This window comes from Nerophis lumbriciformis, linkage group LG04 (assembly GCF_033978685.3).
Source record: "Nerophis lumbriciformis linkage group LG04, RoL_Nlum_v2.1, whole genome shotgun sequence".
Classification (NCBI taxonomy): domain Eukaryota; kingdom Metazoa; phylum Chordata; class Actinopteri; order Syngnathiformes; family Syngnathidae; genus Nerophis; species Nerophis lumbriciformis.
This window is the reverse complement of record NC_084551.2, coordinates 8320368-8336933: the sequence shown is the minus strand read 5'-3', so window position 1 is coordinate 8336933 and position 16566 is coordinate 8320368. Positions and strand designations below refer to the sequence as shown.

At 42.7% G+C, this 16566-nt stretch overlaps 1 protein-coding gene across 1 annotated transcript in view; it reads left to right on the top strand.

Moving 5' to 3' along the window:
* The window catches only part of ascc3 (activating signal cointegrator 1 complex subunit 3), a 124107-nt gene that overhangs the window by 40295 nt on the left and 67246 nt on the right, over window positions 1–16566 (top strand). Inside the window, exons 11-14 of the mRNA XM_072912956.1 lie at window positions 3273–3437; window positions 8889–9065; window positions 9234–9305; window positions 10260–10394. Of these exons, the coding sequence (XP_072769057.1) occupies window positions 3273–3437; window positions 8889–9065; window positions 9234–9305; window positions 10260–10394 (549 nt within the window). The remainder of the gene's footprint in view (window positions 1–3272; window positions 3438–8888; window positions 9066–9233; window positions 9306–10259; window positions 10395–16566) is intronic.

Genomic DNA, 16566 nt, shown 5'->3' with positions numbered 1-16566 from the left:
ACAAATAGTTACAATTAGGTAATGTTATAAACCTTGTCTATAGCTGCCACCTGTATAATGCAGCCAGTCATTGTGTATCCCAAAATAGTTATTTTACTAGTATCAATCAATCAATCAATCAATGTTTATTTATATAGCCCTAAATCACAAGTGTCTCAAAGGGCTGATAGTACCACATCCTTGCTCTACATATACGCAGAGCTTCTATTTTTGATGGTCGCCGCAACACGGCGGATCAATTCAGCTAAAATGCGTGTGACAGGAAGTATTGCACAAAAGCAAAATAAAGTATCCAGTTGACTTTCAAAATCAAATATTATATACTGCTCAAGGCGATTCGTATTGTACACTTTGAAACATCCTAATGGGTTGATACGGACCTGAAGTCAACTTGTCTTCCGATGTAGTTTCACCTCATTTACACAAATGGATGAGGACATGCGTATTCTGGAGATACAAAATCAAATAATCACATTACAAGCATATCCGGGACAGCTACATGGGGGCCTTTGTCAAATCCCAGCTGATACGGGGGCCGGGGAAGCGGGACTTGAATGAGATGTGTGTACGTGTGTGTGTGTACAATGCTCCACAGGGATGATGTTACTGTTATGTTGTTGCTTCCTACAAATGGAAAAATAAAATTGTCATTCTGCGAGGCAAAACTGTTGTTTTTTTCCCCAGAAGTCAAGTCAGTGCCATCACACACTTTGGGTATTGTTGGATGGCAAAACTCGAGACGTTCCGCTGTGATGCCGTTGCGTATCTCGAATGGCAGAACCGGGTTTATTTGCTTCTGTTCCTCTGGAAGGATAAAAATAAATAATGATAAATGGGTTATACTTGTATAGCGCTTTTCTACCTTCAAGGTACTCAAAGCGCTTTGACAGTATTTCCACATTCACCCATTCACACACACATTCACACACTGATGGCGGGAGCTGCCATGCAAGGCGCTAACCAGCAGCCATCAGGAGCAAGGGGTGAAGTGTCTTGCCCAAGGACACAACGGACGTGACTAGGATGGTAGAAGGTGGGGATTGAACCCCCGTAACCAGCAACCCTCCGATTGCTGGCACGGCCACTCTACCAACTTCGCCACGCCGTCCCTAAGGATAGAATAAACTGTTTGTGGTTCGCTTTTCTCCAACTCTCTTTATCATGTGATTACGTGCAGATTCGCAAGATTTCGTAAAGGTCCGCGCTAATTCACTGAGCCGCAGCAGTGTACATCAGAATTGTGGTGAGGATTGGCGGATAACGGCGAAGTTCCGTGGACGCGAAGTTCAGCAGCCGTTACGCATTCAGTCAAAATCTGGGGTTAATCACAGTTCCGCTCAGAATAATAAATATTTGTTTCCACATATTGTAACATAATCAAACACAAACAGAACAATAACGTTTTCCTGCATAAGCCATTTGATGTTCTCGTACAAAGTAAAACCACCTTCACCCTTTCTCCTTGACTAATGGTTCCCATGGAAACTGAGTTTGGAGTGATACAGTCCTGTGCATGCCAGTGTGTGGGTGGCTTTCTGGGACTACCAGGCTCTCTTCCCTCTCTGTCCAAAGAGGAAATTAATGACATTAAACACAGTTTCTTTTTTATTTATAAAAATGGGTTTCAGGAAGAATTTTAATATGAAGTAAACATAAAAACGCAGTAAATATAAGCGTCTTTCTAATCGTGGGAATGTATTTTGCATCTTGCTAATTGTGGAAATGTACTGTGCCCTCCTGTTTAACTCGAGGAAAAACCTATTAAATAATGCAATAGCAGAAATTGCATGAGATAGCAAGAAAGCATTTACTAGGAATCAGAACTGCATTTTAAAGTCCTCATGGTCTCCCATGCCTTTATAGGCAGATGACTTGTCAGGCAGCATAATGTGGGACAATGTCAACTTCGAGATTTGAATGCATTTGCAAATGCAATTAAATACTATGTTTGTGATCAAAGACAGTTTTATGTAGCAAAAAAAACCTCTGCCTAACGTTCAGTCTAAACTAATGAAAAATAACTCGGCTGCTTTGGATTCTGTTAAATGATATCCATACAGAAGTGCACTTACATCTTAATCAACACTCAACAATTTGGAGGAATTGTACTTACCTTATTTGTAATAGGCACTAAATAAAATGTTGTATATAGTATTTTATGTATAAAATGTGCACACATTTGTCAGAAATGTAATAAGTGCACATTCATTGTTGAACACATTCTGCTATTCATTAATTGTGCTTGTACTCCTTTTAAAAATGTGACCCTCCCTTGTCTTGTAGCCGTGATTGATAAGCACATTTAAAGACATGTTTTCTTCTGTATTTGTGAAGCATGACACAAAGTAGTCTGTTTTTACTTGCTAGCATCTCAATGTATATAATTTAATAGATAACAATATGTTTTGTGTGTGTTTTTAAATGGCTGGTACAATTTGTTTGAATGAAAGCTAGGTATGCTTTTATAGAGCGAGCTTATAGGGAAATTACTGTATTGATCATGGTAAAGATGTACAGTATCTCACAAATTCTGTACATGCCTTACATTTCAGCAGTCATGTATTCTCAAAAGACAATACTACAGAGCTAAAAAACCTGGGTAGAACAAGTCAGTGTAGTTTGTATGGCAGTATAGATGTACATGTACCGTCCTCTGAAAATGACACACAGCTATTATTATCTGAACAGTACCCAAAGTGTCAATATTTAGTGTGAGCACCAATGTTATCTAGCACTACCTACTGCTCTTGGACATATAAGTCACTGGAGCTGCACAAGTTGTTACCGGAATCTTCTTCCAAACCTTCAATTATGTCTTTCCAAGCTGTACATTGACTAATCGAAACCAAATCCAAGTTTACTTTTGAACAAATTGTGGCCAAAGGGTAAGTATGTTCCATCATGTTTCCTTCATGAACCTCAGCATCCCAGAAATCATGCATCCCCACCATTGTGCTACCACCACCATGCTTAGTATAGGCAAGGCAATTATCTTGCTGCTTACATGTGTTGCCAGTTTTTTGGACAATAATGTCTGCGAGTTGACTCATTTTCAGCGATAGTAGGTCTACAGTATACTGCAAACTATATACTGACCAAAAATATCAAATTACCTGTATGTCGTATCTATAGTATTGTCCTATGAGAATATCAAATGCAAATATGAGAGGGGAGGCTGTATATGTTAACACGCTCGCTTCCCTAAATATTTTACACATTTGAAAGTAATCGGCTACATAAACGTTAAATCAAATGTGTTTATATGTATGCAGATGTTAGTGACCACTCCAGAGAAGTGGGACGTTGTGACCAGAAAGAGTGTTGGAGACATTGCTCTCTCTCAGATCGTGCGGCTCCTAATATTGGATGAAGTTCACCTTCTTCATGAAGATCGAGGACCAGTGTTGGAGAGCCTTGTGGCCCGGACCATCAGACAGGTATAGAAATGTGTTTTTTGTCTGTATCGTCCCAAATAAACAGGACAATGCTTCTTAAATCAAGGCATCGATACATGAGTGTGAAGGGGTATTTGTCTATATGTGCCCTGCAGTGATTGGCTGACATACAGTCCAGGTTGTATCCTGTGATAGGCTCCAGCTTACCTGGAACCTGGACAAGCGGTATAGAAAATGATTGGATGGACATCAAGACAAATGTGAAGAAATATTTTATCGGTATTGAGTTTAAATAATGGTTCTCGCCCGGAAAAGGGTGGAGTGCCATCTCCGGGTTGGGGAAGAGATCTTGCCCCAAGTGGAGGAGTTCAAGTACCTCGGAGTCTTGTTCACGAGTGAGGGAAGAGTGGATCGTGAGATCGACAGGCGGATCGGTGCGGCGTCTTCAGTAATGCGGACGCTGTATCGATCCGTTGTGGTGAAGAAGGAGCTGAGCCGGAAGGCAAAGCTCTCAATTTACTGGTCGATCTACGTTCCCATCCTCACCTATGGTCATGAGCTTTGGGTTATGACCGAAAGGACAAGATCACGGGTACAAGCGGCCGAAATGAGTTTCCTCCGCCGAGTGGCGGGGCTCTCCCTTAGAGATAGGGTGAGAAGCTCTGCCATCCGAGAGGAGCTCAAAGTAAAGCCGCTGCTCCTCCACATCGAGACGAGCCAGATGAGGTGGTTCGGGCATCTGGTCAGGATGCCACCCGAACGCCTCCCTAGGGAGGTGTTATGGGCACGTCCGACCGGTAGGAGGCCGCGGGGAAGACCCAGGACACGTTGGGAAGACTATGTCTACCGGCTGGCCTGGGAACGCCTCGGGGTCCCACAGGAAGAGCTGGACGAAGTGGCTGGGGAGAGGGAAGTCTGGGCTTCCCTGCTTAGGCTGCTGCCCCCGCGACCCGACCTCGGATAAGCGGAAGAAGATGGATGGATGGATGGAGTTTAAATAAGCTGATAACAGATAGCGTGATAGAGGAAGATGACATTCTGTTATTTATGTTATTTCATTTTTTCCAACAATATTTACTGCATAGTTTGCTGTGACCTATAACATTATATATAGTTATAGTAATGGGTAAAAGACACCTCAGTGAGTGTGCCACACACTCACTGGCTGTATTGATGCTGCACTGATGCTGTGTTAGTGTTTAATAATCTGCTGGAGTTAAAACATTTCTACATTTGAAGCATGTCGTAAGTCACTATCAAGTACGTGTATTTTTTTTTTTAGAAATAGAAGCTTATGGCACATTTTGGGGGGCAGCACAGTGGAAGAGGGGTTAGTGCGTCTGCCTCACAATACAAAAGTCCTGAGTAGTCCTGAGTTCAATCCCGGGCTCGGGATCTTTCTGTGTGGAGTTTGCATGTTCTCCCCGTGACTGCGTGGGTTCCCTCCGGGCACTCCGGCTTCCTCCCACTTCCAAAGACATGCACCTGGGGATAGGTTGATTGGCAAAACTAAATTGGCCCTAGTGTGTGAATGTGAGTGTGAATGTTGTCTGTCTATCTGTGTTGGCCCTGTGATGAGGTGGCGACTTGTCCAGAGTGTACCCCGCCTTCCGCCCGATTGTAGCTGAGATAGGCTCTAGCTCACCCCGCGACCCCGAAGGGAATAAACGGTAGAAAATGGATGCTGGTTTGGTGGCTGCAGGATTAGGTCTCTGCTTTTTGCAGATGATGTGGTCCTGATGGCTTCATCTGGCCAGGATCTTCAGCTCTCGCTGGATCGGTTCGCAGCCGAGTGTGAAGCGACTGGGATGATAATCAGCACCTCCAAGTCCGAGTCCGAGTCCATGGTTCTCGCCCGGAAAAGGGTGGAGTGCCATCTCCGGGTTGGGGAGGAGATCTTGCCCCAAGTGGAGGAGTTCAAGTACCTCGGAGTCTTGTTCACGAGTGAGGGAAGAGTGGATCGTGAGATCGACAGGCGTCTTCAGTAATGCGGACGCTGTATCGATCCGTTGTGGTGAAGAAGGAGCTGAGCCGGAAGGCAAAGCTCTCAATTTACCGGTCGATCTACGTTCCCATCCTCACCTATGGTCATGAGCTTAGGGTTATGACCGAAAGGACAAGATCACGGGTACAAGCGGCCGAAATGAGTTTCCTCCGCCGGGTGGCGGGGCTCTCCCTTAGAGATAGGGTGAGAAGCTCTGTCATCCGGGGGGAGCTCAAAGTAAAGCCGCTGCTCCTCCACATCGAGAGGAGCCAGATGAGGTGGTTCGGGCATCTGGTCAGGATGCCACCCGAACGCCTCCCAAGGGAGGTGTTTAGGGCACGTCCGACGAGGCCGCGGGGAAGACCCAGGACACGTTGGGAAGACTATGTCTCCCGGCTGGCCTGGGAACGCCTCGGGGTCCCACAGGAAGAGCTGGACGAAGTGGCTGGGGAGAGGGAAGTCTGGGCTTCCCTGCTTAGGCTGCTGCCCCCGCGACCCGACCTCGGATAAGCGGAAGAAGATGGATGGATGGATGGATGGATGGATGGATGGATGGATGGATGGATGGGCAGGCACATTTTGGGTGCAAGGCAAGATGTCATCTCTTTGATACTACTTCACCCGCTTCAGAAAAAAACTTTCTCACAAGGACTTCCGGTACATCGACATTTGAGAGCCAACTTGTAGAGGTTAGACAAGTAAACAGCATGTGCGTAAGTGTATTATTTTTATTAAATGCACAAGGTAACAATGTAGTAACATATTTGAAAGGGCAACTGCATTTCATTGGTGGCCATATTTATTTGTATACCTATGTGAGGATTATGATAAATTCTTCATCTAAACAGAAATATTTAAACATTGCATCAGTCGGCATCCCAGTGTGATTGTTTTCTTATGTCCGTAGTTTTTATCTCTTGTCTAGCACTTAGCAAAAGTGCAACTTCCTGTATCTGCTTATCACTCAGCTTCTAAGACTTGAAAATCATCCTCTTTATATTTAGGATCAACAATAGAAGGTTTTTGTCCTAAAGTAGTCAATGTTGGCTCTCATGAAGTCTGCCATGATTAGTTGTAGTTGATATTGTTGGAAATAGCGAACATTTTGATGCGTCTGTGAAATGAATGCTCCGCCGTATGCCTAAAATGACCAAAATAAGATTAGATTAGATTTAGATTTATTGGTCCCCTTGGGGAAATTCATTGTCACTGCCGTACATTTAAACACTAGACATTACACATCACACACAAAAAAATAAATAACAAAAATACATCATACAAGACTAACACACATTTACAGGCTTGTCAGACGGGTCGGCCGGGCCTGCTGTTAAGGGCGGCTATAGCTGCAGGGATAAGGCTTTTCCTGAGGCGGGCCCTCCGGAATTTGATAGTTCTGTACCTGCGCCCTGATGGTAGTGGGATGATGTATTTGTGTAGTGGGTGAGTGATATCCTGGACTATTGTTTTTGCCAGTCGGGTGATGGACCTGTGGTTTAAGTCTGAAATATTGGGTGTGGGTAGGCCGATGATTTTAGCTGCTATGTTTGTAATGCGTGAGTTTGGTCCGGTTGGTTACAGAAAGCATGGTGAAAAAACATGTGGAACAGTACAGAAGGATGGGTTGAACAATGCTTTGGTAAAGTAATAACAGGAGATGAGGTGCAACGTATAGTCCTTTAAGTTTTCGGATGGCTGACAGTCTTTGTTGACTTCTTTTTTGAATGTCCGTGGTGTGCTGATCAAGGGTGAGTTTATTGTCCAAGGTTACGCCCAGGTATTTGAAAGTTTCAACTGTTTTAACTGTTTGTGTGTTTATGATGATGGGGTTCTGAGGTGAGAGGGGGTTGAACCATATTTCTTTTGTTTTATTGACATTGATTTCCAGATAACTGGCTGTGCATGACTCTGTGAAATAAGTAAATATTACATGTTGTTATGAATTTGCTTGTTACATTACGTACATACAGTGTGTGTAAAAACATTGATTGAGGATTTTGCATGTTTTTAGAGCAATTAATAGGCGGAATGGAGTAAATCCCAGTAACACCAATTTTAGCTGACCCATGCTAGCGTTTATTTACAAGTTAGAATGCAAAAAAGAGAACATGTGTGCTTGTCTTACACAAGGATTGTGAGTGATAGAGACAATTAAAAAATGTACAGTTTTGAAATTACTGGTTTCAGCACAGGTGTATTTTCGACCTAAGTACATCTTTTGCAAGCAGAGCCGTGTAATGTCTAAAAACTGATGATGTTCTCTTCTTAACAAAGGAAAGCTCTGTGCAGCAAATACGGTATTTGACCTGCAAATAAAATAATAGTTAGCAAGTATAATACTGTGCAGAAAGTAATATGAGACATGCAACTCAGTGAGCCAAACAGTAAAAGAAGAACATTTACCTTATTTGATGCTATAAGATCAAAATGATCCCACACTTTGGAAACGTTCCCTTATCTTAGTTCTAATTAGACTGATGATGGCGACCAAAACAGGCACGCCACTCCTGCGACTTCTTTCAGTGTGAGCTGTCACTCATGAGTTGAAAGAAGCGCTTCTGGTAAAAACAGTTTGGCGCCTTACAGTCAAATGACGCAGCAGCTGTATACACACGGCAATCTCCTGTTTTATTATAATGCGGCGATGGCTCTGTATCGTTTGACCCATCACCAACAGTTACAGTCTTCTGGGATGCTACAGTATGAACATCTAGTGAGTCTGATGGCTTCTTTTTGATGTCATTGATCACATCGGTAATAGGACATATCAGATTTCATTCTACAGAGTCATGCTAACCACTCAATCAATCAATCAATGTTTATTTATATAGCCCTAAATCACAAGTGTCTCAAAGGGCTGCACAAGCCACAACGACATCCTCGGTACAAAGCCCACATAAGGGCAAGGAAAAACTCACCCCAGTGGGACGTCGATGTGAATGACTATGAGAAACCTTGGAGAGGACCGCATATGTGGGTAACCCCCCCCCCTCTAGGGGAGACCGAAAGCAATGGATGTCGAGTGGGTCTGACATAATATTGTGAGAGTCCAGTCCATAGTGGATCCAACATAATAGTAAGAGTCCAGTCCATAGTGGGGCCAGCAGGACACCATCCCGAGCGGAGACGGGTCAGCAGCGCAGAGATGTTCCCAGCCGATGCACAGGCGAGCGGTCCACCCCGGGTCCCGACTCTGGACAGCCAGCACTTCATCCATGGCCACCGGACCTGTGACCCCCCCCCCTCCACAAGGAAAAGGGGAGCAGAGGAGAAAAGAAAAGAAACGGCAGATCAACTGGTCTAACAGGGGGGCTATTTAAAGGCTAGAGTATACAAATGAGTTAGTAGCTAATCTGATTAGTGTCTATTAAGTATGCGCACAGTTGTTCACATTGGTCAGTGTTAGTCACAATTTGTTGGGTATTGCTTCCTAATCCTATTTTTTTTTTACTTTTACCATTTTTCAGTAATGCACACTGCAATAAGTTTTAAATGTTTTTGGTGAACAGGTGGAATCTACCCAGAGCATGATAAGGATCCTGGGATTGTCAGCCACACTCCCCAACTATCTGGATGTGGCCACTTTCTTGCACGTCAACCCATATATTGGCCTCTTCTTCTTCGACAGTCGTTTCAGACCAGTGCCACTTGGACAGACCTTTGTTGGCATCAAAGCTACGAATAAGGTAAAATAACTTTAATGATTGGAGTGTATTAGTTAGCCGTCATGCCACTGTTTACTTTAATACACTATTACAAAAACTGTCTTAGATTTACATGTTTTTAAAATTACCAAATTGCACTTCACTCTAGCACAGTGTGATTAAAATGAAAACTATTGTTGTCCCTTTTAGATCCAGCAAATGCATGACACGGAGGAGGTGTGCTATAACAAAGTTATTGAGCAAGTCAAAGCTGGTCATCAGGTATTTCATCAATCTTGCATTTCTTTCATTCTTTCATTGCAATCTTGCAATACACATGTTGAATGATTAAGAGAATACAACAACAGTGGTTTTGAGACCTAATTTTGGCCACCATAACCTGGAAATGTGTGTTCTCCAAATGCCTTGGCATTTTTTTTTTTTTACTTGTTGCCGTATGGCTTCATTGTCTGTGCCTCTAAAAGTGGGCAGATTGTTCGGGTCTGTGAGGACAAATAGTTGAAAGTTGTCAGATGTCAATTTTTCCACCCAAGGCTAATCTTAGTTTCTTAGCATGGAGTCTCACAACATGTTTCAATGTTTCCCAAATTACTTTAATCTATTTGCAATTTGGTGAGTAATAGAGGATTTCTCTCATAATTTTACAATAACATTGTCATTAGTTTTTTACAACATACTACTCTGAATGGAAGAACTAAATTAAATTTGGAGGAACACTATGCACAATAATAATTTACAAGTTTGTGTGGGTCACTGCATCAAGTTCGAATGTTATGCAAATTGACAGATTACATTCTGATGTCAACACAGTGGTAGAGGGGTTAGTGCGTCTGCCTCACAATACGAAGGTCCTAGGTTCGATCCTGTGCTCGGGATCTTTCTGTGTGGAGTTTGCATGTTCTCCCTGTGACTGCGTGGGTTCCCTTCCGGGTACTCCAGCTTCCTCCCACTTCCAAAGACATGCACCTGGGGATAGGTTGATTGGCAACACTAAATTGGCCCTAGTGTGTGAATGTGAGTGTGAATGTTGTCTGTCTATCTGTGTTGGCCCTGCGATGAGGTGGCGACTTGTCCAGGGTGTACCCCGCCTTCCGCCCGATTGCAGCTGAGATAGGCTCCAGCACCCCCCGCGACCCCAAAAGGGATAAGCGGTAGAAATGGATGGCATTCTGATGTCATCACCAAAGCAGACATAATTATGTTTTACTTTTTCAGGTAATGGTGTTTGTCCACGCTCGTAATGCCACTGTGAGGACAGCCATGGGTCTAATCGAGATGGCTAAGAACCATGGAGAAACATGCTACTTTCAACCAGACCAAGGTCCTGACTATGGCCAGTGTGAAAAACAGGTGAAAAGCAAAAATAACAAGCAGAAAAAATCCAATGTACAATGTCTGTCTAGGTGTATACTTGTGTGCGTGTCTGCGCACTTCTCTGTTTATGTATGTTAATGTGCGTACATGTGTGCACGCAGTAATGCAGAAGAGTGATTGGGGTGTGGTAATTAATAGTCCCTGCTCTGTGAGAGTACACAGAGTTGGAGCTATACTCTCCCACAGAGGACGGTCAGTCAGACTCCAATTCCCATATTTAAATCACTTGCAGCAGAAGCCAGAGTGATAAATTTAGTAACCTTTTTCCTTCATTCCCTGGGGCTGAGCCATGATTGATGTGCCTCTAATCCTCCCTCTATTTAAATGGGATATGTATACAAATCAGATCACTTTTCATGCTTTCCGAGTCCGGAAATAGAGACAGGAGATTACGTCGGTTGACTAAAAATGGTGCTTTGTGGCCTGGTTATTCTGGAAAAACTGAATATAAGATAAAAAAAGCAATTGTTCCTTCTAACTGCTCTTGCAGGATACATTTATAAATATATATCGATTTTTCATACATTATAATTTATATTTTAATGTTTTATATGCTCTAAGTTTACATTAATTCACTCAAAGCTCAGCGTAATGGGTATTATCCACTCCATTAGTCTTTGGGTGTTTGTCGGTCCTGCAAGCTGTTGTGAAGAAAGGGGCATCAGGGCGATTCCACTCTAAGCCCACACAGAGATAATGCACTGCTTATTTGCGCTTTGGAAATTGCCCTACATTAATATTTATAGGTATTTTAATCTCCAATATGCATACGCATTGAATTAAATCACCTCTAAGGTCGGTCATATACCGGTAAATTAGTGTTTATTTATCCAGCTTTAAAAGACAGAAGGTATTCAACTATTATTTCTCTTCTCATGTTATTTAGTATGTTTCATCAAGGGCGCTAGAAAATCTGACAATCAAAATTGTATTTGTTGTTGGATTTAGTCAGTTGTTGAAAACTGTGTACTGTTTACTTTGGTAAAAACACTCAGGACATGTCCTTCCAAAGTCATGCATATTTGGCATGTTTAATAATATTGATTGTGTATTACTAGTATAATACACAATAGTATGATGTCATCGCCATCATACGACCCATATCGCCCTAAAAATATATCTTTCTTACGTGGTCATCAGAGGATAGCGGTAACATATTTTTAGACGTTTCTAAGTAATACTGGTGGTTGAAGATGTTTTAATGTTGTCATTGTGCAGATTTAATAACTCGAGCTGTACTTGCTGATTATAATTGCTTGGTTAATTAGACTTCAATTAAAATACAAATTGAGCAGGGTTTTAGGATAATGTACTATATAAATATAAGGTCCATATTAAACATGACCCAGTGTACTGTATGTTGAGTCACCATATAAGGGATGGAAAATATCTGCCTAATTTAATAATGAAGGTATTATTTCGGACATAAGTGTGATAACTGCCCTTTAAAGTTAAAGTTAAAGTACCCATGATTGTCACACAGACACTAGGTGTGGCTAGTGCTTTCTTGCTGAAAGAAACTTGCACTTATGTTAGCTGTTGCCCTACAGAGGTAAAAATGTATTTTATCCAAAAATGGTAGTGGTCCTTAAATAATGGCTTATGTTTAAACATGATCAGAATGTAATGTTCATACTGTCTACTGCTTATTGCTATGTCATCTCCATGGAGTGTAGGAGACACCTTGTGGTGTATTCTCACACCACGTTGTACTGTACTGTTGTGTAGCCTTATTTTCATGTATTTATGTATGCTCGACAACAGTTGTAAATGTTTCAAAAATAATATTTCTAGTAAGAAATAAGATGAACGCTCACAGACATTCAGTGTATGTCATCTGTCATCTGATGTGCATTCTCTTTCCTTGCAAGGAAAGTCTTCAAAATCTCTAGTGCTGCTTTCTTCAGCTGCTCAGCTTTAACTTAAGTTGCTTTGACAAGATTCACTAATTCAAGCAGACAGATGCATCTTATTGTGTAGCCTCCTGGGACTTCGCAGTATCGCCATACAGACCTCATTCATATGTGTGCTTGCTTTAATTTGCTGCTATTTTTACCAATCGAGTCCACCACCTGTCCTTTCATTATATCAGAGCTGTGACAGTCTGTCAGCTTGCTAAAAACAACTCTCAGGTACATTGATCAAGAACAATGTGACACAGCTCAAAGATGATTCGGTTGTGTGTCACACCCTTATGGAAAAAAGAACTACCTAAAAATAGAAACCCACTTTTGCGTAATGGAAGAACAGTCTTGAAGTCCTGTAATACTTCTACACGTACTGAAGTTTTCTGTACTAGTACTATACATTGTATTGTTAAGTTATTTTTTTAATCACAACTTCATGTTGATCATTTCCTGTAAAACCCAGTACAATTGCTGCTCAGGTCTGAACTTAAAGGGGCTGTTTGCAACCATTACGCAAACTGGGCTAGAGTGTGCTAACTTTCTAATGTGTTAGCATTTTATCCCGCCCTCTTACGGCTTTCAGCACGTATTGACATAACTGTGCTCGTACATAGTATGTTCGCACATGCTCTTAATTTGGGATAATGGAACATGTAACTTTGAGCAAGTTGCAAATAGTCCCTTTAACTGTACAGTATTGTGACGACTGATTATCAGATTTAAAACACGTCCAATAATCAGATAACATTGTGCAGAAAATGTTCAATATCTCATTGTTATTCAATATACATATTAGAGATGCGCGGATAGGCAATTATTTCATCCGCAACCGCATCAGAAAGTCGTCAACCATCCGCCATCCACCCGAATTAACATTTAACCAACACCGCACCCGCCCGTTGTTATAAATCTAATATAGACGATGCAAGGCATTAGTGAGGTTATAAAGCTTTTGCCTGTTAAAGAAAGGAGACTGATCCAATGCAGCACAGACATTCGCGTGCCACGCTGTCACGGCCCAGACGCACACCAGTGCGCAATCATATGGGAGCCGCGCTGAGCGCACCTCCAAGCGCATCTCGCTGCCGGCGACGGCCGGGTATGGGCCCGACGCTCCAGCGCCATCCATTTTCAGGGCTAGTTGATTCGGCAGGTGGGTTGTTACACACTCCTTAGCGGGTTCCGACTTCCATGGCCACCGTCCTGCTGTCTATATCAACCAGGGTGAGCCCCACCCCTTTCGTGAGCGCACTGCGCGCGGAGTGACCCCTGTTACGCGCCCCCGGCAACAGGGGTGGCGGGCAGGTAAGCTGCGCGGGCGGAGCGCGCGGAGTGACCCCTGTTACGAGCCCCCGGCCACGGGGGTGGCGGGCAGGTAAGCTGCTTACCTGCTGCGCGTGACGCCGGCCGCGGCGAAGGCGGACGAGGCAGGGTGTCGGTGCGGTGGGCGCACCGGACCCTGGACGTGCGTCGGGCCCTTCTCACGGATCGCCTCAGCTACGGCTCCCGGTGGGGCCCTCTCGGGGGAAGGGGCCTCGGTCCCGGACCCCGGCGAGGCGTCACTTCTCCGCTCCGTAAAAGTGTCCATGTCTTCTTTTTTTTTTCTTCTGTTGTGGCATATGCAGCAGGTGCCTGCTCGTTTTTCGTATGTGGGTAACAACATTTAACTATGTATATATATTTCCCAATTGGTTTAACTGCCACCCGCCTGAATCTATTTAAAATCTTTTTTTTTTTTTTTCAACCGCCCGACCCGACCCGCGGATAAAATCAAATTTTTTTTAATTTCATCCGCCCGATCCGCGGATAATCCGCGGATAATCCGCGGACTCCGCGGTTGTGCCCGCAAACCGCGCATCTCTAATACATATATTCGGCCGTATTTAGTAATCTGGAGCCTCATGTATGATGACTTATGTGGATTTCCTAAAACGTGCGCACGGAAAAATTCAAATGTATTAAAGCACCTTTCTTTTGTACATCCCAATCAACAGGGAATTGAGCGCATATGTTGGATTGTCTGGGCACTCCCTGCCCATGCCCCCATTTAATTACGCAAACCATATTTAAATTAGCCATACGCCTGAGATCCCGCACTGCACAGTCAGAAAACAAAAAGATAATGAGCAAGATGACAAAAAAGAATAATTTTATCCACAGCAACTTGGAGGGAGGTGCTTCTTGTTGGAGTGGAGCCGCGCAAAAATGTACTCTTTTCCACTATTTTTTCAAGTTAATGCAGCAGTGCATGCACGGAGAAAAAATATTATACACTTTACGCACTGGTTTTTAATAGAGATGTCCGATAATGGCTTTTTTGCCGATATCCGATATTGTCCAACTCTTAATTACCGATTCCGATATCAACCGATACCGACATATACAGTCGTGGAATTAACACATTATTATGCCTAATTTTGTTGTGATGCCCCGCTGGATGCATTAAACAATGTAACAAGGTTTTCCAAAATAAATCAACTCAAATTATGGGAAAAAAATGCACTGCCATATTTATTATTGAAGTCACAAAGTGCATTATTTTTTTTAACATGCCTCAAAACAGCAGCTTGGAATTTGGGACAGAGCATGAGGAGGTTGGGGGGGCGGGGTTGAGGTGGTGGGGGCGGGGGGTGTATATTGTAGCGTCCCGGAAGAGTTAGTGCTGCAAGGGGTTCTGGGTATTTGTTCTGTTGTGTTTATGTTGTGTTACGGTGCGGATGTTCTCCCGAAATGTGTTTGTCATTCTTGTTTGGTGTGGGTTCACAGTGTGGCGCATATTTGTAACAGTGTTAAAGTTGTTTATACGGCCACCCTCAGTGTGACCTGTATGGCTGTTGACCAAGTATGTCTTGCATTCACTTGTGTGTGTGAAAAGCCATATATATTATGTGACTGGGCAGGCACGCAAAGGAAGTGTCTTTAATGTTTATTGGTGCTCTGTACTTCTCCCTACGTCCATGTACACAGCGGCGTTTTAAAAAGTCATAAATTTTACTTTTTGAAACCGATACCGATAATTTTGAAACCGATACTAATAATTTCCGATATTACACTTTAAAGCATTTATCGGCCGATAATATCGGCAATCCGATATTATCGGACATTCCTAGTTTTTAACATCAGTATATTATGCACACAGAAACAATCGGGCTTGTTTGAAAGATCTTAAGATGTAGTTTAACCAGAAAAAAACAGCAAGTCACTAATTTTAACCACTGTCTTGTAATGATGCTGTAAAGATGGGATGTAAAATTAGGGGGCACAAATGCTTAATGTGCATCACGCGGATTAGGATTTGGACAATTACATAAATAAATGTATTCACTAAGAAGCCACAAATTGCGCACAATGTCACCATGCATTCTGTTCCCGACTATGCGGTTACTTTGAATGTAAGAATCATGTGTTGAATCAGCTGCAGCCACATTGGTATAATATTGATTCATGGCATTTGAGCATCACTTATGATTTGTACGTTGATCAAATGAAAATATTTCCTGTTGACATATACATATTCGTCAAAAGATGACAAGCAACATGTGTGCATTCGATCGCTCTGATTACATTAGGAAAACCGGCTGTTACTTCAAATTGCACTTTAATGTTGACCTGTTCAGCTGCCTAGGTATTTATTATACCTGGCGAATATGCTGATAATTGAGTGTTTGGTTTTTTTTGCACTACTTTGCCTATGCTTTTATATCACTTTGTTTAATTTCACATTGGGTGTTGCATTTGTTAATCTTTCTGATGTGTACATCAGTCATTCTGAGGAGTAATTGTTTGACATGTCTTTATTTAAACATCATCACCTCTGTGTGTCGCCAAATTATCCACAGCATGTAGAAATATGCGTACGGCAGCCATGAAGTTGGCATGAGGCACCGCACATTTCCACATTCAGTTTATTCTTGATACACCTCAACTTTACCAAGGTCAAAAAATTATGCATGGTACATAGGGATGGTTATCGGATTTGGTACTTATATATGCACCGACCAAATCATGCGGTATGACTGGGTATCGATTCACATAAAAGCAAACTGCCATATTTCTGTACCTTTCTTGTGCGTACTCTACATCCAGTTGCAGACTCGGCTGTCTGAAGCACTTGGCAGGCAAACAAGCACGTAAGCAACACTCTTTTACCATGAATTGATTAACGTGGACCCCGACTTAAACAAGTTGAAAAAACGTATTAGAGTGTTACCATTTAGTGGTTTAATTGTACGCAATATGTG